At 39.5% G+C, this 24,055-nt stretch overlaps 1 protein-coding gene across 5 annotated transcripts in view; it reads right to left on the reverse strand.

Annotated features, from left to right (window-relative positions):
- The window catches only part of PPFIBP2 (PPFIA binding protein 2), a 152,117-nt gene that overhangs the window by 25,407 nt on the left and 102,655 nt on the right, over positions 1–24,055 (reverse strand). For 3 of the 5 annotated variants that reach the window (XM_063437799.1, XM_063437800.1, XM_063437801.1), the window contains 7 exons: positions 22,664–22,795; positions 16,806–16,994; positions 8,224–8,316; positions 6,992–7,103; positions 4,528–4,560; positions 1,440–1,501; positions 236–311 (listed from right to left, as the gene is read on the reverse strand). In XM_063437799.1, the coding sequence (XP_063293869.1) occupies positions 236–311; positions 1,440–1,501; positions 4,528–4,560; positions 6,992–7,103; positions 8,224–8,316; positions 16,806–16,994; positions 22,664–22,795 (697 nt within the window). The remainder of the gene's footprint in view (positions 1–235; positions 312–1,439; positions 1,502–4,527; positions 4,561–6,991; positions 7,104–8,223; positions 8,317–16,805; positions 16,995–22,663; positions 22,796–24,055) is intronic. The other 2 variants (XM_063437802.1, XM_063437803.1) reach the window with 2 other exon arrangements.

Raw genomic sequence — 24,055 nt, forward strand, 5'->3', positions numbered from 1 at the left:
AATATTGTACAATGTATACTTTCATTCGTTTTACACGAACAGGACTGGATCTCGTAATTGTGATTCGATTGCCCTGTTAAATCAATAAAGATTGTGCCAAAAATATTTAGATTTATTATATAGATTTAAAACAGTAAGGACAGGCAACATATTTTACTGCAACAGTTTGATTGCATTCAGTAACGAAGACACTAAGCAATGATTTATTATGGAATAATTGTAAATGCCACTTTACCATGATTTGCCATTACAAAACTCTTAACTCTTCGGAACTGGTTTAGCAGCAATGTTAGCTCCTCTATTCGAAGGTCCTGGTTGATAAAAAAAAAAAAAAAAAAAGGTAAAATAAATACAAATAAATTACAGTGGTATCATCCTTCCTGAGAAAAAATAAGAAGAATACAAAAACTAGAAAATTCACAACATACCAAAATCACTTTATTTATCATCTAAAAGGATTAGCCAAAGAACAGTTGAACATGGCTACATATTGTGGATCACCAACTCGTATTAAAGGACCACTCTAGTCACCCAGACCACTTCAGCTCAATGAAGTGGTCTGGGTGCCAGGTCCCTCTAGTTTTAACCCTGCAGCTGTAAACATAGCAGTTTCAGAGAAACTGCCATGTTTCACTGAGGGTTAATCCAGCCTCTAGTGGCTATCTCCCTGGGGCGCTTCCGTGAAAATCACGGTGAGAAGATGCTGGACGTCTACAGAAAAACATTGAGTAATGCTTTGCTATGGGCAGTTTGAAGGCGTGCGGGGCTCTTGCGCATTCGGATCTGACGTCGTTCAGGGAATGACAGGGTGCCGCAGTTCCAGTAAACGTTTCCGTTGGTGCGCACCTTATTTTGGCTACTTTATTTAGTACCCTTTACATGTATCACTGCAATACGTTCTAAAAAATACATTGTATTCCAGGTGTGTTTCTCTGGCTTCAAAGAGTTTCAGAATATGAATCTCCGGTCTTTAAATTGAGAATTAAAAACCAGTTGCAACAAAAAGTCACGGAAATGCTTGAGTTTTGCTGCCGTAAAATATTGCCTATGGTACTAAACATTACTAAAATGTAAAAAAAAAAAAATGTAATTTGATGACTGTGCGAATAAATTATTTAAGCTTTCTATTTTGTCTACCGAGCGGAAACGTAGGAGACAAGAGAGTGGATGGGTTCCAAGCAAACCCAGCTGATGGAACAAACAGATTATAGAGCTAATCTATTAAGTTGACCGGTCACCTATGTTTTGAAGAATTGCTCGGGGCACAGTGAAACTCAGGAACTTGTATGTATTCGAAAGACCTTTCCTATGGTAAACATTCTCAAACTATTAATAAAATCGCCCAAGCCTGAGGGGTCTTCTAAGTCAGCCATTTAATTTCCAGTGCAGAATAATGTTAAATCGACAAAAAAGTTACACATTATTTTATATCAACTTACCTTTTCTTCATTGGCTGCTAATAAAGTTTCCATTCCAAGCTTTAGCCTCTGAACCTCTTGATCTATACGGGAGAGATGTTTAATTTGGGTAAGTAGTTAGTAGCTTTATTTTTTATTATTTTTAATAAAAAAAAAAAAGAGAGACAACGGTCATCAAATTTTCATTTAAGTTTTTTAAAAAAAATGTATTACATTTAATGATATTTCTTCATATGACGTACATTGATTTTGCGAAATTTACACTTTTTAATCGGGGTGAGCAGCCATGTTGGGGCAGCAGTTTCACATGGATCAATCACAGCAGCTGACAAGTTAGATTAAGCAGCAGCTGATTGGATAACAGAGTCTGACCCAATATGGCTGCTCAGCTAAACAGAAAAAGACAAATATTCTAAAAATAAAATACAAAAAATTAAAAATCAATAAACACCATTTTAAAAAAGATCATTAAGTTTCATTAAATGTAATCAACTCTGAAAAACATGAAGTGAAAACTTGATGACAGTTGTCCTTTAAGACAATATAAAAAAGTTAATGTATTCACAAGTTCAGTAATTTAAAGAACACACAGCCTTTTATCACCAAGCAGGCATTTAAGCGAGCAGCTACCAATAGTTAGCAGATCAATTATCCGATTTAGTTTGCAGGTGTTATACATTCTAACATATTGGTTTGCAAAGTATTCATTCTACAACACATTGTTCCCATTTCATCGACAGGTCACCACATTCAATCAGTCTGTGCAATTTGCCTATATATACACACATATATAAAACAATCCACAACAAAGTGTTTGGAATATTAAGAATACGTTTGTGCTTTAAATTACACACCGTTCTCTTCCAGATTACTCTATTTTATATTAGCTACCGGTAATTTTAGATAGTAAGCTCAAATATTATATGAAAGTGCAGATGGCTGACTAAAGCAAAAATCTCGGCTTCTTTTATTCCAGCCAGTATATATAATTATTTATCCTTCTTTATGTTAGAATATAGTTTATGCTTTTATAGCAATCTGGGTAGGAAAAACTATACAAGAACTGAGAAATAAACAATGCTTTGAAGAAAGTCACCTCCTCGTTCCCTTCACATGCGATCAGCTGCTGCAGTTATACTATTAACTCTCTCTGCTATCACATACAAATGCCTCTGCTACCTCTTGTCTCATCTCCCCAGTTTAACCTTTAGATTGTAAGCTCACGAGCAGGGCCCTCTATTTTTTGTATTGTCTTTTCCAATTGTACAGCGCTGCGGAATTTGTTGGCGCTTTATAAATGCCAGTAATAAATAAAATAAAAAAGAAATGCACCTTTTTTAGTAATGAAGACTTGTGCGCGTGAAAATCTACCACATTTAAATATGAAATTAATTCACTGTTTTGCATAACATTCCAACACAGGTGTAGACAACCTTCAGCACTCCAGAAGTAGTGAACTACATCTCCCATAATGCTCTGACAGTCATAATGTTGGCAAGGAATCAGGAGAGATATACATTTCACCTGGAGTGCCGAAGGTTGCCTACCCCTGGCCTAACACCTGCTTTTAGAACCACAGTCACTTTAAAAAAAAAAAAAAAGGAATGAACATTTTGTAGATATTTGCACAAATAAATACCTACCTACACATCATACCTTAAACATACATTATATACACATTAGAACATCGATGCATAATTACGCACAAAAATGTAGGTCCTGCCAGATTTTAAAGTTTTGTAAAACACGTCATGTAATCTACAACACAGTGAGACGTTACAGGTAAATAATGCCATTGAGAAAACAAGTGCTTGGAGGTCAGTTGGTTCATCTAGGATTATAGAACCCCAAGATGAATTTTCCGTAAAAAAATCCTAAGAAATACCATTAGATAAAATATTTGGTAACTTTTCCTTTATGTTTACGTTTGGTTTTGCCATACTTTCTTTTCTTCAGCTTCTACTTCATGCCCCTTTTACACTTTGCAGTTTCTTAAACGGTCACGGTGTCCTTCACACAATGTGGAGTATTCACACATGCTTTAATTAGGAGGACACGCCGTCAGGGTCGGCTGGCCTTTCATCTCAGATTTGGCTGCTTGCCGGCCAGCATAATCCCCACACATAGCTTCCACAGAGAGTGAGCAATTTTAAGTAATCACAGAATAAACCAAGCTGTCCTGTAGGTACCAAACAGCGGGAGCAAGCAAGAGCAAGGACTTGGTCAGATATACCTATCCACATCCTGGCTCCACTAAGGTAGAACAGGACAATCAAGATCTCAAGAAGGTACCTATTCACAGAGCTTCTCATAAATCTGCTGAATCCTTATCTTCTTCAAATGACACGCATAGTTTGACAGGAGTCCAGTAGGAACATTGAAGGAACCTCTGTAGTTAAATATTCTACAAGGTTCAAACCCATTACTGTACAGGATCAGACCATGCAATCCCCACGGTGCTAAAAACACATTATTTCTGAATTTTCATTTGACCATTAGCAACTAGGTAACAAGCTCAGGATTTGTAATGACACTGCAATGGCTAGTCGGTACCTCTGATTTGTACATTGATAAAACTGCTCACACGGTTTCAATATTTGGCCAGTTAAAAAACAAACAAACAAAAAAAAAACCTCTAAAATTGTAAAGAACATCTTTGATTTAATACTGCTGGACAGACATATTATAAATGCTCTTTCTTACCTGATATCTTGCATTAAGAAAATGTATATAATTGTGCACATAATGTACATATAAAACAAACATAATTTCTAGAATTCTTTCACAATGTGATGATAAAACACAGGAATGTGAACTGTTAAACCAGAACGTGTTTAAACAACAAGGAACCAATAGCATCACAAAGCAGGCAACACAAATAGCAACCGGTTTAATCAAATACAATGCGGATTTAAAAGACGACATTCATTTCGTTAATGTGAATTATATGAATTTAGGTGGACATCAAACGTAAGCCATAATGTGATGTTAGCGGTTTCCAGAAAGTGGCAAAAAATAAATAAAAAATAAACCAAAAAGGTTATAGCAACATAGTAGCATTACAGACTGATTGGAAAGCAGGACAAACGATAAACGTTTTATGTCTTACGTTTCTCTTTTATTCTTTTCTTAAATACTTCTTCTATGTAACGGGAAAGTAAAATAATGCAACGTTACATTTTAATGTAATATTATCCATTTTTACAACGTACAATAAAGTTATTTTGCTAAATAAAAAATAAAATAAAATAAAATAAAAACAACTTTACTTAACACCATTAGAACCAAAACAAAAAAGTTACAAAATAACTAAAGAAAAAAGGGAAGCTGTGGATATGGATTTTTTTTTTTAAGCCAAATAATTCCCCACTTACTGGTATCAAAATACATCAATATGTTCTACATTCTGTACTAAAAATAATTTTAATAAATATGAAATCACCCACGTTAAATTTTTCTGCATTTATAGTTTTGTTGGGACAAATTAATCAGTTGTGGCCACAGTTTAATCGGTTGTGTGCGACTCAGTCACATACCAAAAAAAAAAAAAATATTTTTGGCTTCTTTTTATTATCCCATCATCTGATCTGTTTGGCTAGATTGCTAGTACATACATTTTAACTCTCTGGCCAGGATTCTCAATTTCCCCTGCAAATGTTTGTCTCACTCGTCTATCATTTAGATTGTAAGCTCACAAGCGATCTTACTAGCACTTTGTATGAAGTTGCTGTTAATGTTCGAATTTAAGGGTCCGACATTCCTTTCATATGGACATGTCTACATTCTGTTCTTTCTACCTCCCATGAATTCTACAGCAGTGTATAAGAGACTGAACACAAAGTTAACATAACAATAATAATAGAAATTAGGAATGAGATTGCCAATTCCAGTACCAGTAATGGTAATGGTAGAAGGTAAGAGAGAGATATGGTAGAAGGGGGGACCAGCACCCAAATACAGGGGTACGCAACCTTCGGCACTCCAAATATTGTCAACTACATTCCCCGGATGCTTAAGAACATTATGAGAGATGTAGTCCACAGCATCTGGAGTGTCGAAGGTTTGCCAACCCAGCCCTCAAGTACCCCCTAACAGTCCAGGATTTAAGGATTACCAAGTTGTGTCTAACGTGTTTTTAGGAGAAGAAACTCCCCCCACGCCCCCACACACTTTAGACACAACAGGGTAGTTCCTAAATCCTGGACTGGTAGGGGGTACTTGAGGACTGGGCTGGGAATCACTGTATTAGAGTACTGTAATCATGAGCCACCTCCTGATTTAATTTGCGATGCAGGCCATGTCATCGGCAGACCGCTTGTTCATCATGGCAAACTCAACTGCTTCTTCTGCATTCTCTCCCCACTTTTTATAGTGTCGTGGACAGAACTCCAAATTATGAAGCAAATTCAAAGGATCGTCTATTGCCAGTTTTGTTTGATTCTCAATACGTCCATGTGGTATTTCAGAATTGTAGAATATGGAGGAATCTCACATTGTTTGATACCAAATGCATAAGTCTACTAAATAGTATATGTAGACTAATTGCTGTAGATTTATTTTTAATATTTGTAGAATACTGGTTTAGAGACCCATTCGTCCATGTGGTTTTTATTTCTCTACACATATTGGTCTATTTCTCTACATATGTTCTAACTTTCTCTAGTTTCCAGGAGCTAGATCAGGTTTAAATTCTCTCTTTAGATGTAATCTTACAGCTTGCCTTGACAATGGCCTTTAAATATTGTGTTAATTATGGCCAGAAACTTGAAACAAGCCCCCCAAAAAACCTCATGATCGAAGAAAAGAAAAATTCTTCCATGTGCCAATAAAATGATAAAAATACAGAAAAATAAATCCCTTCGATAATGAAACAAAACCTAAAAACTTTCAGTCCTGGTTAATCTGTAACTCTTGCTTTGCCCAGCTTTGAGTTATACAAGATAATGGGTTTGAAGAGTGTCCCCTTTTTCCCATAAGGGCTAGCTCAGTAGAAAGTAGATACTTAGTGGCTTATCTATAATAGCAATCCTGGGCAACATGTCAACACGATACATTGGGAACGTACTCTACAACAAAACGGTTTACGCTTACTGAAGCAGGGTAAGTTGGGTGAATTAAAGCATTTTAGGTGAGCAGGAAGCAGATATTTAGGAGAATTATTAATATTTCATTATATCTATTGAATATTGTTGGTCACAGGTAACATTTCTCTCCCACCATATTTCTCCTATATTTGTATTAATGTCAAGAGCTGATCAATCGAGACCTGGTCTAGAAAATACAGCTGTTGTGGTAATAACTGCATGCTCTAGACAGCTATATACCAATACTGGTTATAAGGGCAAACCTTTGGAGAGACCGTGTGGAGGAACCATAAGTAAACACGTGCTTGGTCCATGTGGCCCTAAATGTAGGTAAATGTTTACCATCATATTTAAATCAACAACTAAAAGAAAAAAGAAAAAAAACAAACTAAAAAAAACACAAGCAGAACAAGAAGCTCACGCACATGCATTAGAAATGTTATATTAACGAATGACCATTGTCCAGAATGTGAAACAATAGCACTTTACCTCTTTCTGAAGATTCGTTTTGGGCAATGGTCTTTGAAGAGATTTGGCTTTGTAAACGCTCAATTTCAGCATCTTTTAATGCCAGCTGCTCCTGAAGTTGGGCTATTTCAGCCTGAAATGCACAAAAGTGAATGAAAATCTCCATATTGTTGGGAGCCATACCAATAATTGGAATTGTGTTTATCATACAAAGACTTCTTTCAGCCTGGCGGATATAACCTTAAATCAGGTATTACTGATCCATTGCAGTATTTATTAGCAATAAACAGCAGAACTACTTCTCGGGACACAGTGTGTTTAATTAGAAGTTTCACTCTGTGAATGAATGCAACATCAGGGAGCCTGATAGAATTCCTGGAGGTTTTAAAATAGGGGTAGGTACCCATTGGCACTGTTACAGACTACATCTCCCCTGATGCTTTGCTAGCATTGTGAATGGAAGAACATTATGCGAGATGCAGTCCCGAACATCTGGCGTGCCAAAGGCTGCTAACCCATGTTCTAGAACAATTAAGTTTTGTGAACAAGTTTTATGAATGTTAACTGAAAGACTGTGCATACTTATTTCTTCTTGAATAAGCATCAATAAGCATCATCTTCAACCTTTATGACACAATGTAAAGATGTGAAATACACTGAATATCCAGAACTGCAGCCTAGAATGTGTGAGAGACCCTGCCATGGGCATAGTAAGTAATCAAAGACATTCTATTTTCGATAGTCCTCAGCTAATAGGAAATGAACATGAATATCAAAATGGGAACCTCTAGATTAGTACACAGCCTCGCAGAGTGTCTTAGTCAGTCTCTTGTCATTTCATACTGGCTCAACCAAATGCTGGTGCTGGGTTTCTTATAATTAAAATATTGGTGGTCAGAGATCTCAATCGTTATCCACAAAATAGTTTGTTCTTGCGGTCAAGAGGACATGGCATGTCTTGGGGTTAAGGTCAATAGCCTATTGTTGATGTCACTTTAGATATCGATGCGCCAGATAGATTAGAGTTATGCACTAAAGTGAGAATTTAAGGCCAAAAGTAGAAGCACAGCAGACTTAAATCTTTCCAGTTTGGCTTTTGTGGTCTTCTCATTTTATTTAATAACCACGAGATAGGAAGATTTTTTTTTTCTATTTCTAACATCTCATAATAAATGTGAGTTATAAAGACATAACGATACAATAGACACCTGTGATAGGTCGTAGTGTTCTCTTAAACTAATCACAATCCCCACCTTTGTGGCTTTCAGTTTCCATTCATACTGTGTCCTTTCATTTTCCAACTCTTCAACTTTAATTTTGAGGTTTTTGAGCTCTTGTAACAAATTCTGTTTAAGAGAAAAAGAAAAGAAAAAAACATTTTTATTAGGGATGGGTGCAACGAACCACAAGCACACCCTTGTACGCTGCAGTCAACAATTAAGGAAGCTCGAAGACACACACACAAATCAACCAGCATGCCTAAAAACACAAGTCAACAAAATGAAGTTTCCCATGCAGTTGCTTTCACGTGGACATGGCCTGTTCACGCTTGATTCTGAAGCTATGTATAATCATTAAAATATGTATCTTCTGCTTGGAATCCAGATTTTATGAGTCACTTTATGCACGAAGGTATGTGTCTCAGCAAGTTCATGTTTCACTTCTGCATCATAAATACACAATCTGTATTTTCTATTTATTTATTTATTATTGCCATTTATATAGCGCCAACAGATTCCGTAGCGCTTTACAATATTATGAGAGGGGGATTTAACTATAAATAGGACAATTACAAATAAACTTACAGGAACAATAGGTTGAAGAGGACCCTGCTCAAACGAGCTTACATTCTATAGGAGGTGGGGTGTAAAACACATTAGGACAGGAATTTGCAATCAAATAAGGTGGGCTGCCCTTTAGGAGAGGGCAAGAGGCAGGTATGTGAGGTAAGGGTTAGTCTTGGAGGCCATAAGCTTTCCTAAAGAGATGGGTTTTAAGGCACTTCTTAAAAGATGCAAGACTAGGGGAGAGTCTGATGGCGGTAGGCAGGCTATTCCATAGGAAGGGAGCCGCCCGCGAGAAGTCCTGCAAGCGCGAGTTGGCCGTACGAGTGCGGACAACGGACAGGAGGTGGTCACGGGCAGAACGGAGAGACCGAGAAGGGACATACCTATGGATCTGTGAGGAGATATAAGAGGGGCTAGAGTTGTTCAGTGCTTTATAGGTGTGAGTTAGTACCTTGAATTGACTCCTATAGCATACAGGAAGCCAATGTAAGGACTGGCAGAGGGGTGAGGTGTGAGAGAAACGACTAGAGAGGAAAATCAATCTAGCAGCAGCATTCATTACGGACTGTAAGGGTGCAGTACGGCTATTGGGGAGACCAATCAGGAGAGGGTTACAATAATCCATGCGGGAAATTACTAGAGCATGGACAAGCTCCTTGGTAGTATCTGGTGCGAGAAAGGGGCGGATGCGGGCTATGTTTTTAAGATGGAATCTACAGGATTTGGCAACATGCTGGATGTGAGGCTCAAAGGTGAGACCAGAGTCAAGTATGACGCCAAGACAGCGCGCTTGCAAGGATGGACTGATGTTGGTACCACAAACTTGGAGGGAGAGCGAAAGAGGAGGATCAGTATTAGGAGGAGGAAAGACAAGGAGCTCAGTTTTTGAGAGATTGAGTTTCAGAAAGCGGGAGGACATCCAGTCAGAGATGGAAGAAAGGCAAGCAGTGACACGTTGCAGGACGGCAGGGGAGAGGTCCGGGGAGGAGAGATATAGTTGGGTGTCATCAGCATACAGGTGGTAGTGAAATCCAAAAGAGGTAATAAGTTTGCCAAGAGAGGCAGTATAAAGAGAAAATAGAAGGGGACCAAGGACGGAGCCTTGGGGAACTCCAACTGAGTCAGGGCAAGGGGAGGAGGTATCATTAGAAAAGGAGACACTGAATGAGCGTTGGGAGAGATAAGAGGAAAACCATGAGAGGACAGAGTCACAGAGACCAAGCGATTGAAGAGTTTGAAGAAGGAGAGCATGATCAACGGTGTCAAAGGCCGCTGAGAGGTCAAGAAGAATTAGTATGGAGTAGTGGCCTTTGGATTTAGCTGCGATTAGGTCGTTAGTAACTTTGATAAGGGCAGTCTCTGTAGAGTGGAGAGGGCGGAAGCCAGATTGAAGAGGGTCAAGGAGAGAATTGGAATTGAGGAAATGAGACACACGGGTAAAGACAAGTCTTTCCAGAAGCTTTGAGGAAAAAGGGAGCAGGGATATGGGACGGTAGTTAGAGGGGGTGGATGGGTCGAGGGATGGTTTTTTTAGTATAGGTACTACAGTGGCATGTTTAAGGTCAGCAGGGACGATGCCAGAGGAGAGCAAGCAGTTGAAGATGTGTGTTAGAGAAGGCACGAGACAAGTGGAGAGAGATCTAATAAGGTGAGATGGGACAGGATCGAGCGGGCAAGTGGTGGGGCGAGAGGAGCAAAGAAGAGCAGCCACCTCTTGGTCAGTAGCTGGGGAGAATGTCTGAAGGGTAGGAAAGGCATGATCTATGTGTGATTGAGAAACAGAAAGGCAAGGAGGGGAGAATTCTTTCCTTAGCTGTTCAATCTTGTCAGTGAAGTAACATGCGAAGTTATCAGCAGTAAGGTTAGTTTTGGGGGTGGCCACAGCAGGGCGAAGAAGAGAATTAAAGGTGTGAAAGAGACGCCTGGGGTTGCGGGAACATGAACTAATGAGAGTGGAAAAATAGGACTGTTTGGCAAGGGCAAGGGCTGCACTGTATGAACACAATATGAATCTATAATGGAGAAAGTCTGATTGTGTACGAGACTTCCTCCATGAGCGTTCAGCACAACGGGAGCATCTTTGCAGGTAGCGCGTTGATTTAGTATGCCATGGTTGGGGGCGGGTCCTCCTCGAGGTGCTTGTTTGGAGTGGCGCTGCAGTGTTCAAGGCAGATGTAAGAGTAGAGTTATATATGGAGATGGCCTGTGAAGGACAGGAGAGGGAAGGGATGGACAGCAGTTGTGAATCAATGTCAGCTGACAACTGTTGGAGATCAAGAGAATTAAGGTCCCTCCTGAGTTGAGGGGGGTTAGGCTGAGGTTTTTGGGTGAGGGGGTATGTGAGAGCAAATGATAAGAGGTGGTGATCAGAGAGTGGATATGGAGTGTTGCAGATATTAGATACTGTACATGCATAAGTGAAGATTAGGTCAAGGGTATTGCCAGCTACATGGGTGGGAGAATCTGCCCACTGCGATAGCCCGAGGGAGGAAGTCATGGAAAGTAGTTTGGTGGCTGCAGAGGTCAAAGGTGGGTTTATAGGAATATTGAAGTCCCCGAGAATTAGGGATGGAATGTTAGAAGAGAGGAAATAGGGTAGCCAGGCAGCAAAGTGGTCAAGGAAGAGAAGAGGGGAACCAGGGGGGCGGTAAATAACAGCAATGTTAGCAGAGAAGGGTTTGAAAAGGCGAATTGAGTGTATTTCAAATTATGGGAAAGAGAGAGAAGGGGGGGTGGGAAGAGGTTTAAAAGAGCAGTGAGGGGAGAGGAGAAAACCAACACCACCACCTTTACATTCAGAGTTTCTTGGGTTGTGGGTAAGTTGGAGACCACCGAAGGACAAAGATGCAGGGGTGGCAGTGTCAGAGGGGGAGAGCCAGGTTTCTGTTATGGCTAGTAAATCAATAGAACGAGAGATGAAGAAGTCATGGACAGCAGTGGATTTAGTTATATTGCAAACAGAGCGTGCGTTCCAGAGGGCAGTATTGAAGGAGGATTTAGAGGAACATGAGATGGGTATGAGATTAGTGTGGATCCTTGGGTTAGTATGTGCTGAGTTTGTTGCGAGGGGGCCGGGGTTAGGAGAGACATCACCAGCAGCTAGGAGCAGAAGGATAGAAAGGAAGTGAAGGTGGGAGTAGGATTTGAAAGTTTTGTAGGAGGGTATGTATGTAGAGGATTTGGGAGGAGTTGGTGGAGATAGGCTGGAAAGGTATGCGTAGAGTGCATGGGATGAATAGAGAGGGGAGGGGAGTAAGGTGGAAGTAATAATTATGGTGTTGCTAGGGACAGGTGAGTGAAAGGATAGGGATATTTTAGTGATGAGAGAAGTTAGTGTTAAAGTGAAAAATAGAAGGGAGAACATTAGAAAAAGTGTATTATATAGATATGTAGATCATATATACAAACACACAAATATCAATGAGTGATTAAACCAATGTAAGGATGCAGTGTGTTAAATAAATTCAGGTGAGGAGAGGTTTAGTGATTTGATTGGTGTGTTAAGGAAACCAGCTGATGTGCACTATCTATAAGTAAGTTGTCGACCATGGGGTGGGATGGTGTGGGGAGGGGTGGGTGGGCAATCTTCCAGAGATGATACCTCTGCTCTAGACATTCTAGACATTAAAATGTAGGCAACCTCCAGGTCGGTCAGTGTTGTGGAGAGACGACTGTGAAGGTCTTCAGTGGAGGCGCAAAAATATGGAAGGGAGAATTTTTTAGACAGAAAAGATCATTCACATTTTTGAGTACCGTTCGGAAGTCAGTGGATTCAAGGTCAGGATTCTCACATCCAACTACTTTGTGTCCTTTATCTCTGTGCTTGAATAGTTAAAAATATGCCTTTGTGGTTCCTCCAGTGATGCAATTTCCTTGAAACACTTAATTATAATACACTAGCTACAGATTTTTGTTACTAATCCTTTGGCAGCCAATAACCGTTTTAGCTGGAAAACCTTAGGTCAGTTACACTTACCCTGGAAAATGTTGTGCAAGTTCCTTTGTTAGATTACAATAGCTTATTTTTATACTAGAGATCTAACAATTTGGAAGTTTATTCCCATGTAGGCCCAGATTAAATAAATCTTGGATGAGAACCTGGCAGGGTCTCATTACCTAGAATCCTGGAGAGGTCAATGGAAACAAGTACATTGACAGCTCTCCAGAGTTGCTCGTCTTGTTACACATTAGGGACTCAAAGGAAAAAAAATAAAAATAATTAAGACAAAGTGAGGGAAAACTGCTAACAATACCTTCATGGAACACCTTGACCCAACTTGAAGATCATGTATTTGACTCCCAGTGGATTTCGGGTGACCAAGTCGGCACCTGAAATTTGTACCTTGATGAACAGGTTCTACACGAAAAAACAAATTAAGGTCCAGTTTAAATGTATATTAAAAGCCTAGTAGATGGTGAAGTTATGGAAAAAAAAGCTGAAACTCCCTAATTTATCAATGCCAGAAGAGCAGTGAGCTAGGCAGGGGTGTTGCTCGGTTCTAGAAACACTTCGGGCTTGAGCCCCCAGGAAAACTTGATGACCCTTACACTAAAAGAGAGGCGAGGATAGGTCTTGACATATCCTCAATTTATGTTGTTTATTTCCCCTCCTCTCTACCCATGAACAGCTTGCTGCTGATGCAGATATAACAACATGTTGCACAACAAGGTATGGAATGTGACCATGCCCCACTACATTGCTAACAGAGGAATGTGCAGTCGAGTGGTGTTCCCAACGCCCCTACTCATTGATCATGCTTTTTATAACTGGTGGCGGCTTTGAAAAAAAAACACTATTATACGTTTTCTACCTCTACCAACTGTAGAGATCCAGGGTTAAAAAAAAAGCCTTACCACTGAGCATTCAACCCCAGAAGTCCCCTTTTCAAGCAACATCTGTAGAGATATGTTTGTTTTAGGCACAATTACTTTGGTTTGCTTTTACAAAGAGGAACTTTATTAGTGAGGGAATTATTTTGTGGAATAGATCAAATATGAGGACTCGTGAAATCGTATTTATTTTTTTTAAAAGAGAGGAGTGGGGCTAATTCCTTAACCGCAGATATGCTTCGACACAAAAAAACTGTAATATGCACAATTTATACCTTACACAGACTGTAGGTTTCCCAAGACATAATATTTAAAGGTTTTCATAGGTTTGGTACTTTACTCAAACACATTCTACCATGCCTACTGTACCCGCAACAGGTCAAAGCTCACTGAAAAGTTGCTAATCCCACCAGTCACTTTCAATAATTTAATTATTGTTCCTAGTCGTATAGAGTGTTATAGTGCATTATTACAGCGTCCACACAGATCCTAGAATTAAACTAACAACTTCTATGTTCTTTTTAACACATGCCCAGATTTCCTATTGGAATGAAATTATATATATTTCTTTAATTAAGAATATTTGATGTAAGGGCTACTTCACATCAAGTAAGGTGGTTGAGAGCCAGAACAAAGAAACACTGTGCTTGGATTTACAGAAACACTACAACATGAAGGGAACAAAACACCATCATCATCAAGGAGCGCATGCTGTGAGTGCAATGCAGGTTAGAATAAAAAGTTATTCAATCATAAAACCCCCCTCCCTCCAAAAGACAACCCCAAAAAAAACCATATGTTTCTGTTTCAACAGACTAAGACACACCACCCCTGGCTGTGACTCCCATAGCCTGCATGAAAAAAAAATTATAATGATGTTAACTTCCTTTAGACATTGTATCTCCTGCTCTGCTATTAACAGTGGAGGAGATAAGAAATTCTAAATTAAACGTCATTTGCAAGAAAGGAAGTGTAAACATTAGATGACTCTTTACAGGAAGTGTTTAGGAAGGCTGTATACGTCACATGTAGGGAGGGGTTACTAGGGCTGTATATACAAAGTGATTTAACCCCTAAATGACAGATAATTGAGCAGTAAGACGGAATGGGGAATGATCTATACACCAAAACTGCTCCATCAAGCTAAAGTTGTTTTGGTGACTAGTGTCCCTTTAAGTCACATCCTTCTAAAAGGTCTTCAAAGTCAGAGTAGAGCTCAATGTGGTTTTGTGCAAGGACTAAATGATCCTTTAGAGAGTGTGAATACTTCTGAATCTGATCATTCATAATCAGAAATATGAACAATCCTGGGTGTCTCTTTCCACTTTTCTTTCTCTGCCAGATGTTTGTGATCATTCTCGTGAAGTCTGATGAGATTATTTTTCGCTCTGCGTTTTATAAAAACAGGGTTATTTATTTTCTAATTATTAGGCAATATATATATTATCAGCCCATAGTTTTTGAAATAGACATTTTTCATAATGTGAGTGGTGTTTTTAGAAAGTCAATCAAGCCACCTTCAACCTTGGTTAGAGCGCGATCCATATGTTATACTTCCTATTAATAGTCCACCAATAGAGATGAGAGATTTTTGTATGCAGTGGAAGCAAGTCATACTTTTAGGCCTTTCCTGAAAAATACAGGCTATGAATACATGACACCCAGGGCAGTCTTTAATGCGGGGCAAATTGGGCAGCTTCCCCGGGCCGAGTTACTCTTGGGGGGCCCAAAGCAGCTGCCCCATGAGCCCTGCTGCCCTCAACTATTCTTCCCCCATGGGACCGACATTAAGGAGGCCCACCGGGTGGGTATTTGTAAGCAGGGGCGTGGTCACATGCTGTGGCCCTTTAACAGCGTGACCGGGCCCCTTGCTTTTCGGCAAAGCTGTGAGGAAGTGACGGCCGCGAGTCACTTCCTCCCACTGTGACTAAGAAGAGGAGACGCATGGGAGATGAAGGAGGGGGCCTGGGATGGGAGAGGCAGACCCCAACTCCCAACAGCCTCCAGTCTGGACACCGGGAAACTGGTAGGTTTGATACCGTAAATGTGCATTCTTAATAGCTTTTATGTTTGTAAAATCCATTCACAAAGATCTTGCTTGTTAATTGACTTTTAAAAGGAAATGCTTTTTTACCATAAATATTTATAATGGAGGAGGGGATGGCATTTTACCGCTTAGGTGTGTGTGGGGGGGGGGGGGGATTTTGGCTCTGTGTTTTGGCGCTAAGAAGTTATGCCATTTGTTAAAAGGTAGGAAACTGGAGGGTGGGTTTAAAAGTGTAAATTTAGGTCAATATGTCCGTGTTAATGTTCCCGTGTCAATGTCCCCGTGTCAATGTTCCCGTGTCAATGTGTCCCCGTCTGTAGGTTTGTCAGTGTGTGTTTGTGTCAGTATGTCCGTCAGTGTATGTCAGTAGGATTGTTGGTGTGTCTGTTTGTGTCAGTATGTCCGTCAGTGTGTCAGTATGTATTTATGTGTGTGTGTCACTATGTCTGTCAGCGTATGTCTCTGTGTATGTGTGTTAGTATGTCTGGCAGGGGGCAGGGTACAAGGGCCCCAAGCAAATGGTTGCCCAGGGTCCCGTCAATATTAAAGACGGCCCTGATTACAGCTCATGTAAAAAGGATTTCAACTGAAATATGAACTCTGGGTGCAATATCCCTTGCAGTCCAAAACCAGAGATTGTATTTAAATAATCAGGAATAGTCTGGCTTTGGGTGAATGGGAACCAAAATAGGAAAAGCAATTGCAACTTCCATTGTCATGTGACAATTGTTTCGACATTGAATTAAAAAAAATAAAGAAAAAAAAAAATTGTCAAACAAGTTCATGGAACATACAGTGACTAACATACAGGTTAGTGGATACAATAATACAAAAAAAAAAAAAACGCGTGCTAGGTGTGATTATACAGGGGAGCCAACATGCGGGTTGCAAACTGTATCACTGCAACTCAATATCATCCTAAGGCACACAGTTAGAGCTAGTAATTCAACACCCAGCTGTGCAGCCACAAGCTAGTCTGAGACGACTGTGCCAACAAACAGAATAACAGGCTTTGTCGGGCGACGGCCCATCAGGCGGTTATATTGTCTGCTAACATTGTGTAGAGGTGAACAAAGACACACATTCTGGATGCTGGAGAGGACGTTAACTTTTGCAACAAATTCATATAAATCCCTATAAACTCATGCTCAAGGTATAAAATACGTCATACGTTGTTTTCTTCACATCCTGGGCAATGGTTCTGCTCAATGGGCTCGATAAGGCAGTTTGTACTGGAATCAAGAGCCTTAATAAGGTCAGATTTGCTATTCTGGGGTTCCCTCTCTTGAATCTTATTATTGATATCCTGCTGGAATTTACACATTTGCTCCTGTAGCTCATTTATCATGTTCACTACGGACTGCGAGAAAAAGGAAACAAAATGCATGAGACAAGGTCCAAAAGGGGGTTACAGCTGAAGAAAAAGCAGATGAAAGATACGGATAAATTCACAGAGTTACTATAGTTGACATGCAAAACCAAATCTAAAATTGATAAAAAAAAAAAAAAAAAAAAAAAGATTCTTTGCTATCCTTCCCTATAAACGAATTCCAGTTTAAATTTCCCAATCAATGGCACATATCAAAGTTTAAAATATTACAGCTATAGGTATACACATATTGTCTCCCGTGGAATATAGGAGACTTTGATGTCTGTACATAAAAGACAACATAGAACCGTACTCTCTGACATTTTATTAGGAGCATCTAGATTGTACCAAGAGGGACAAGTTGACTACATAACGTTTTGAATGTTTGATAAAAAAAATTTGACTACATGTCCGTTCAATGAACATTCCATTTTGCCCACTCCTACACATGGCCCATTTGATTGAAATCTGTATACTTGACGCCGGTCATGTTTGTGGAACCAGCTTGGAGAATACATTGTCTATCACATTGCTGGAGATATAATTTGAATAAGGAGTAGACTGTAGTCATAAAGGAATATACATTGCAGGAATGCTTGGGTATACTGGACATTTAATTGATGTCAGTTGGCTTGATGACATGAAACCATTTCCTAAAACATTAAGCCCTGCTAGCCTCTACCTTACAGACATGATCGATCCATGAATTGCAGCAGAACCAGTTTCAAACCAACAGACAATCATTAAGCTTCATGATCACATGTCTACGGTAGCCACATATTTCTGTTCTGATCTGCTGGAAATGGAACCCTATTTGTTCTTCTGCTGTCCAAGAACATCTGCTTCAATGAAATTATTCAGTGACACCCTTCTCTTACCAACTTATTTTACCAACATACAATTACAAATGAATAGTAGATAAACCATAGGTGTAGGAAATGACAGTCTGACCGAGTAATAAAGGTGTCCGATACCATCTTGAAATGTTTGCTGTATGACTCTTAAAGTTGAAGTTAACAAACTTAAAGGATTAGACACATAAGGAAAAAAGAAGGGGGTCCCATCTATCAGCTGTTTTTAATGTCAGCAAATGCACAAACCCTGAAATAATTTGGTTTAGCTCCTAGCCACTTTTACATCTTGATAATTGTAGTTGAGGAGCATCACAGATGCATCCTGATTAAGATGTACCTAGAGGCACCTATGAGGCTGACCTTCTGAGGCACTGGAACACCATTTGGAATGGTCTGGAAAGAGAGATACCACCACATCAACACCTCATAAAATTCTGCTTAACTATCATACAGAATTTAATATACATTATATTATCATGGATATCAGTCTATACTTCTGATCCAAGGCTTCCCATAAGTCTGCATCCCATGTGTGAACAGATTGTGATTGGCTAAGAGAAGAGCTATGAGTCAGTAAAATAATAATTACACACTCATTTAGAAGTCTACACATTAGTTTGAAACAAAGCTGTAAACATCTAAAGGAATTCTATATAAAAGCACACTAAGTGGACATCTCTATAGCAGGGAATCGCTCAATTCTCCAATATCGACCAATAAAAAGGATGTGGGGTTGAAATAATTAGGAACACTGGATGTAAAACCAAGACTAGCCACAGACAGAAATTCTTCCAGAATTCTCAAAGAATGTTGCAAGGTCAGGCTGGGGTGGAGACCAACAATGGCTAGATAAGATACCCATAGACATACATAACAGATAGGCCACCACCTCCCTTACTCCTGTGTAGTAGAGTTTGGGGAACTGAACCTATTTTTTTGAATACATTTTTATTTGAGGATTTGTGCCTTCTTGGTCTCCGTTAGTTTGGCCATTCTTCTCTGACCTTTCTCGTTACATTGTGGTTTTGTTTGCAGTACACTTGAAGTTTTGTGTTTATTACACCGTTGTCTGTAATAAGTATACAAGACTGTGGGGAGTTAAAAAGAAACCCAGGAGGTCAGCTCGATCTGCTGGGCTAGAATCACTAGATCTGACACAGACAGACTGTGGTCAAAGTCACTTCATTGACTCATCTTTCCTATTCTATGGTTTAACGACAAAAATAACTAAACCTCATGAATGTCTTTTGTGCTTGGTTTGTCGAGTGGAAACAACGTGATGTGTTATTTGGCAATGAGCAGGTATAATAAACTGGCCATTAAGTGTATGGTTTGAGAGGTGGGGTCTTTTTCATGAATAGTTTTTAGACAGTATTATTTTTATTAGAAGCAAACGTTATCAGTACTTTTTCTTTTTTCTTTTCTTTTTTTTTACATGATCTAGTCCGTTATTTTGCTTTTTAACCTATTTTTTTTTCCACTGGATAATTTAAATAACATTTGCTTAAAAAGTAATTTGTGAAGTAACTGTTGCAGCTCAAAGCTGAAATGAATGCATAGAACAAATTAGGTTCTGAGGGTTCAGAAAGCAAGTTTATACTGTGACAATACGGTTTTATTCTTGTTAAGTTGTTTAACAGGTTTTATTTATACATTTAACATGTCACTCTATAGTTTTACCTAAATAAGGGCATCCAATATCTTTTCAAGTATAATGCATAGGAATACTAGCTGTTTATGACAGTTATCCACAATAAGTGCTAAAGGCATGCCAGCAGTGTGGGATTTAGGTATGCTCTAATTCCCGTTCCATTGAAGATACGGACAAAACCTGGAACATTGGTGTGCCCTGAGGATTGTGATTTGAGGGGTTCTAATTAAACCTTCAAAATTACAGGAACAAACGATGGGAAGAGCCAGAAGGTAGATGGAGGGTAAAATAATATGCACTAACTGTGGGCATCATGGGTCTTTACACCCCCAATGTTTATGAATTGTACAATTATCAAGTTATTAAAAAGTTAAAAAGGTATCCAAACTTTGAAATTATTTTAAGGGACACTCCAGGCACCAAAACAACTTCATATAAATGTGAATGGGGAATCACTGATTGGCTGAGAGCACCAAATAACTGTTCTCAGCCAATCAGCGGTACCCATGCCCAGCGGCACTCAGCGCTTCCAGAAAGTGACATTTCAGAAGGCGGTTGATGCCTGTGGGAATCGGAGACTTTTTCATGTAGATGAAGTTGTTTTTGTGCCCGGGGTGTCCCTTTAAAGGATGAATTTAATAATAGACATTCACGGTTTTAAAAGTACCTTTTTTTGATATACCTTTGGAAAGTCCCGCATATCTTACATGATATTGTGATTTGAGAAAACCCCCCCAAAAATTTAAAATAAATAAAACACACAAGAAGCTTTTTAACCCCTTAAGGACCACATTTCTGGAATAAAAGGGAATCATGACAAGTCACACGTCATGTGTCCTTTAGGGGTTAACTAGTTTAATAGATGTACAATGTGAAGGGCGTGATATCATCGTAACATTTGGTGCTGCTCTGATCCACGTGTAAAATGATACATTATATAGCCATTGCGACTAAGGAAACGTGAGTGGCCATTAAATGCTGGGTGGAGGCAGACCAGTTTTTTTTAGTTTTTTTTTTTTTTTTAATGTAGTTGATTGTTACAGGTTTGTACTTTTGCTTCTGTAGTGCATTAAAACATGAATTACAAAGAGACAGACAGACAGATCTTGTGCTGTGTACCAACAATTACTGGTTAGATTACCAGAAAACAAAAACAAACAAACATTTGTTTGCTGAAACAAAGGCCTGTAATAGGTTTGTGTCAGTCTTGTAGCGGAGCTGCAATATTAAATCCCCAAGATCTCCGCTGGTATAGAAGGTAATCCAAAGTAAAGCGCTGGAAAAGAAGGCAATATCCCAAATCCCCCAGTAACCGGACGAAACACAGTTCATGGAGTCAACTGACAATTTTATTCACGGCTCCAGGAGTCAACTGTCATTTTATTCCACGGTCACAGTATTTATGCAAGTCCCCATGCAAGGGGTTTCCTGAATGACATTGCAGGGGTTTTACTACAGAGGACTGTGTGGGGAACTTAGCCTGCAAGGCTGTTTCCCAGCATGCCTTGCTGTACAGGAGGGATAATTGTGCAAGAATGTCCGGTTAACCCCTTAAGGACAGACGACGGATATATTCCGTCATGATTCCCTTTTATTCCAGAAGTTGTGTCATTAAGGGGTTAATCACATTATCTCTCCGTACAGCAAAATATACAGTTTACATAAAAATACATAACTGATATAATATTCAGACGAATGCTACACACTGCATATAAAACGAGCATAGCAACAGTTAACGAAATATTCACACGAAGTGTCCAGAAGTGGTTTGCCACATGTTAGTCTTCTTAATTTCCCTTTGAAAGGTCAAGGAGTGAATTACTCACACCTTGTGCACACACCTGGTTACACACTGTGCCAGTGCATTTGGTAACTTGTTTTTTTTTTTTAAAAACTGTTGCCATGACAAATACAGTATTTAATATATTTATATATATTTAGCTTCAGCACATGACAGGTTGATGACAAGTGGTTTACCAACATCCGCCACGCTACGAAATTAATATCTTCAAGAGGCATTTATAGGCTTTAATGTTGCTTACAAGCTCAGTAAAAAAGTGAAACAGCTGGGAAGCTGCAAAGTGTTACATGTGACCAGAATCTGTAGACTGCAAGATATAAAAAAAAAAACGAAACACGATGGGAGCCTTTCTCCATCCTCTATAATCTGTGAGTCTCGTCTTGCCAGCCAGACTGAGAATAGAACACATTTTACTTTCCTGCCTCTGGCTTTCTGATATTATACAATTGAGCCACAAAAAAAAAATTAAAAAAAATAATTACAGAACGGTAATAGAAAGTACTCATTTCCTTGCAACACTGATTCGCTGTAGATAATCTGCTGCAAGTAAAGAAATCCATTAAAAAAAAAACCAAAAACATCCAAACGTAAAAAGGAAAGACATTTTTTTTTTCCAAATATTAGCTCCGCGTTCTAATTTAAAGCAATTAAGAACTATCACAACTGATATTTGTAAATGGTGTTTTATAAAGGGGTATTCTAACCACTTAGGGAATCTGTATATCCAGAATTAATGCGTGAAACGCTGCACGTACAGATTAATCTGCACTTTTGCGCTGGTAGTTAGTTGCACCCTCTGCACACGGAGTTTGGTAGCCCAGAACTCTTTTCCAGACCTCTAAATTCTGTGCAAAAAATATGTCTGTTGTCATTGCCCACTGCATGCTGGTAACAGACGTGGTAAGCTTCTTCCTTCCTCCCTCCCTCCCTCCCAGCATTATTTAAGAACTCTACCAACATCTCTACATTTCAGTATGAGGGCAGTTTTTTTAAATATATATATTTTCCCTCCCTCCCTTACTGGCTCAGAACATGCACATGTGCTCTGAGATGGTGAAATTGTCCACTCAAGAGCTTGAGAAGCATAAGATTGGACCATGGAGAGGAAGGGAGTAACATGGCCAGACATCAGATGGGGTGTGATAGACCCTCACCTCATGATGTATTTCAGACAAATTTTATTTTAATTTCACAGCATTTTAGATAGGAATGGTTGGAGTGGGGACCTTTTTAACTAGTGCCCAATAGGGAACTATTAAAAAACAAAAACAAAAGAAAAATAATAACTGTCACATGTCATGATCGCTCTATGTAAAGCCCTTACGCATCAAGAATTGAAAAGGGTGAAACTCACCTCGGCTTTATTGTGTGATTCTTCATAACTATTCTTGTCTTTCTCTAAACCTGCCAGTTTAATCTTCAGGTCTGAAATCTCAGCCATCAGGTCCAGTTTCTGAGTTTCCAGTGAAGTGCGGCTCAAAAGCTCCTGAGAGGTAAAACAAACATTACAAGTATATGATTAACACAATTACAAGTATATGATTAACACAATCACAAGATAACAAGAGTTGACAAAATTGTTCTCAAATTCTACATTGTTTCTCATTTAAAAATTATATTACATGTTTTTCAACGTAGTGGTCAATTCATCACTATTTCAATAAAAGACCTATGGCCGGTCCAAAAGCAAATGACAGTAGCAGGTCCAAACGTGCAATCCCTGCCCTACTGAACCTCGAGACAAATCTTTTCTCTTTCTTCTAACTTTGACTTGCTGTTGAACTGACTAATGAAACGGACATACTGTGTAATAATTTACACTTCAACCATCAGGTCAGTAAGAGACTTGTGCCACCAGGGATGCAGATCGCCTTCTCCTTTACTCTTAACCACTAGGATCAGGGTCCCCAAACCTTCACCTCTCACCAGAAGGGTATAACATGTCCTAGCCTTGGGCAGCTGTTTGTGCTATTAAATGGAGTGCTTCTGCTGACAGTAGCCCTACTGTCAAATAGATTGGTTTACTAACATTTATTCCCAGTCTCCACTCCTTCAAAAAAAATCATTAAAAACCAACTTCTTCATAAAAGCGTATCAATTAAACTGTTAATAGCTCCCGACTGATTCCTCTTCTGCAACTGTCACTAGTCTAATACTATCCTTACCTTTTTGTGTCACTATACCCCACTCCCTCTAACATGTAAGCTCACTGAGCAGGGCCCTCAATCCCTCTGTCACTGTGTCACTATACCCCACTCCCTCTAACATGTAAACTCACTGAGCAGGGCCCTCAATCCCTCTGTCACTGTGTCACTATACCCCACTCCCTCTAGCATGTAAGCTCACTGAGCAGGGCCCTCAATCCCTCTGTTACTGTTACTATACCCCACTCCCTCTAACATGTAAACTCACTGAGCAGACCCTCAATCCCTCTGTTACTGTGTCACTATACCCCACTCCCTCTAGCATGTAAGCTCACTGAGCAGGGCCATCAATCCCTCTGTTACTGTGTCACTATACCCCACTCCCTCTAGCATGTAAACTCACTGAGCAGACCCTCAATCCCTCTGTTACTGTGTCACTATACCCCACTCCCTCTAGCATGTAAACTCACTGAGCAGGGCCTCAATCCCTCTGTTACTGTGTCACTATACCCCACTCCCTCTAGCATGTAAGCTCACTGGGCAGGGCCCTCAATCCCTCTGTTACTGTCACTATACCCCACTCCCTCTAACATGTAAGCTCA

This window comes from Pelobates fuscus, chromosome 12 (assembly GCF_036172605.1).
Source record: "Pelobates fuscus isolate aPelFus1 chromosome 12, aPelFus1.pri, whole genome shotgun sequence".
In the NCBI taxonomy this organism is placed as follows: Eukaryota; Metazoa; Chordata; class Amphibia; order Anura; family Pelobatidae; genus Pelobates; species Pelobates fuscus.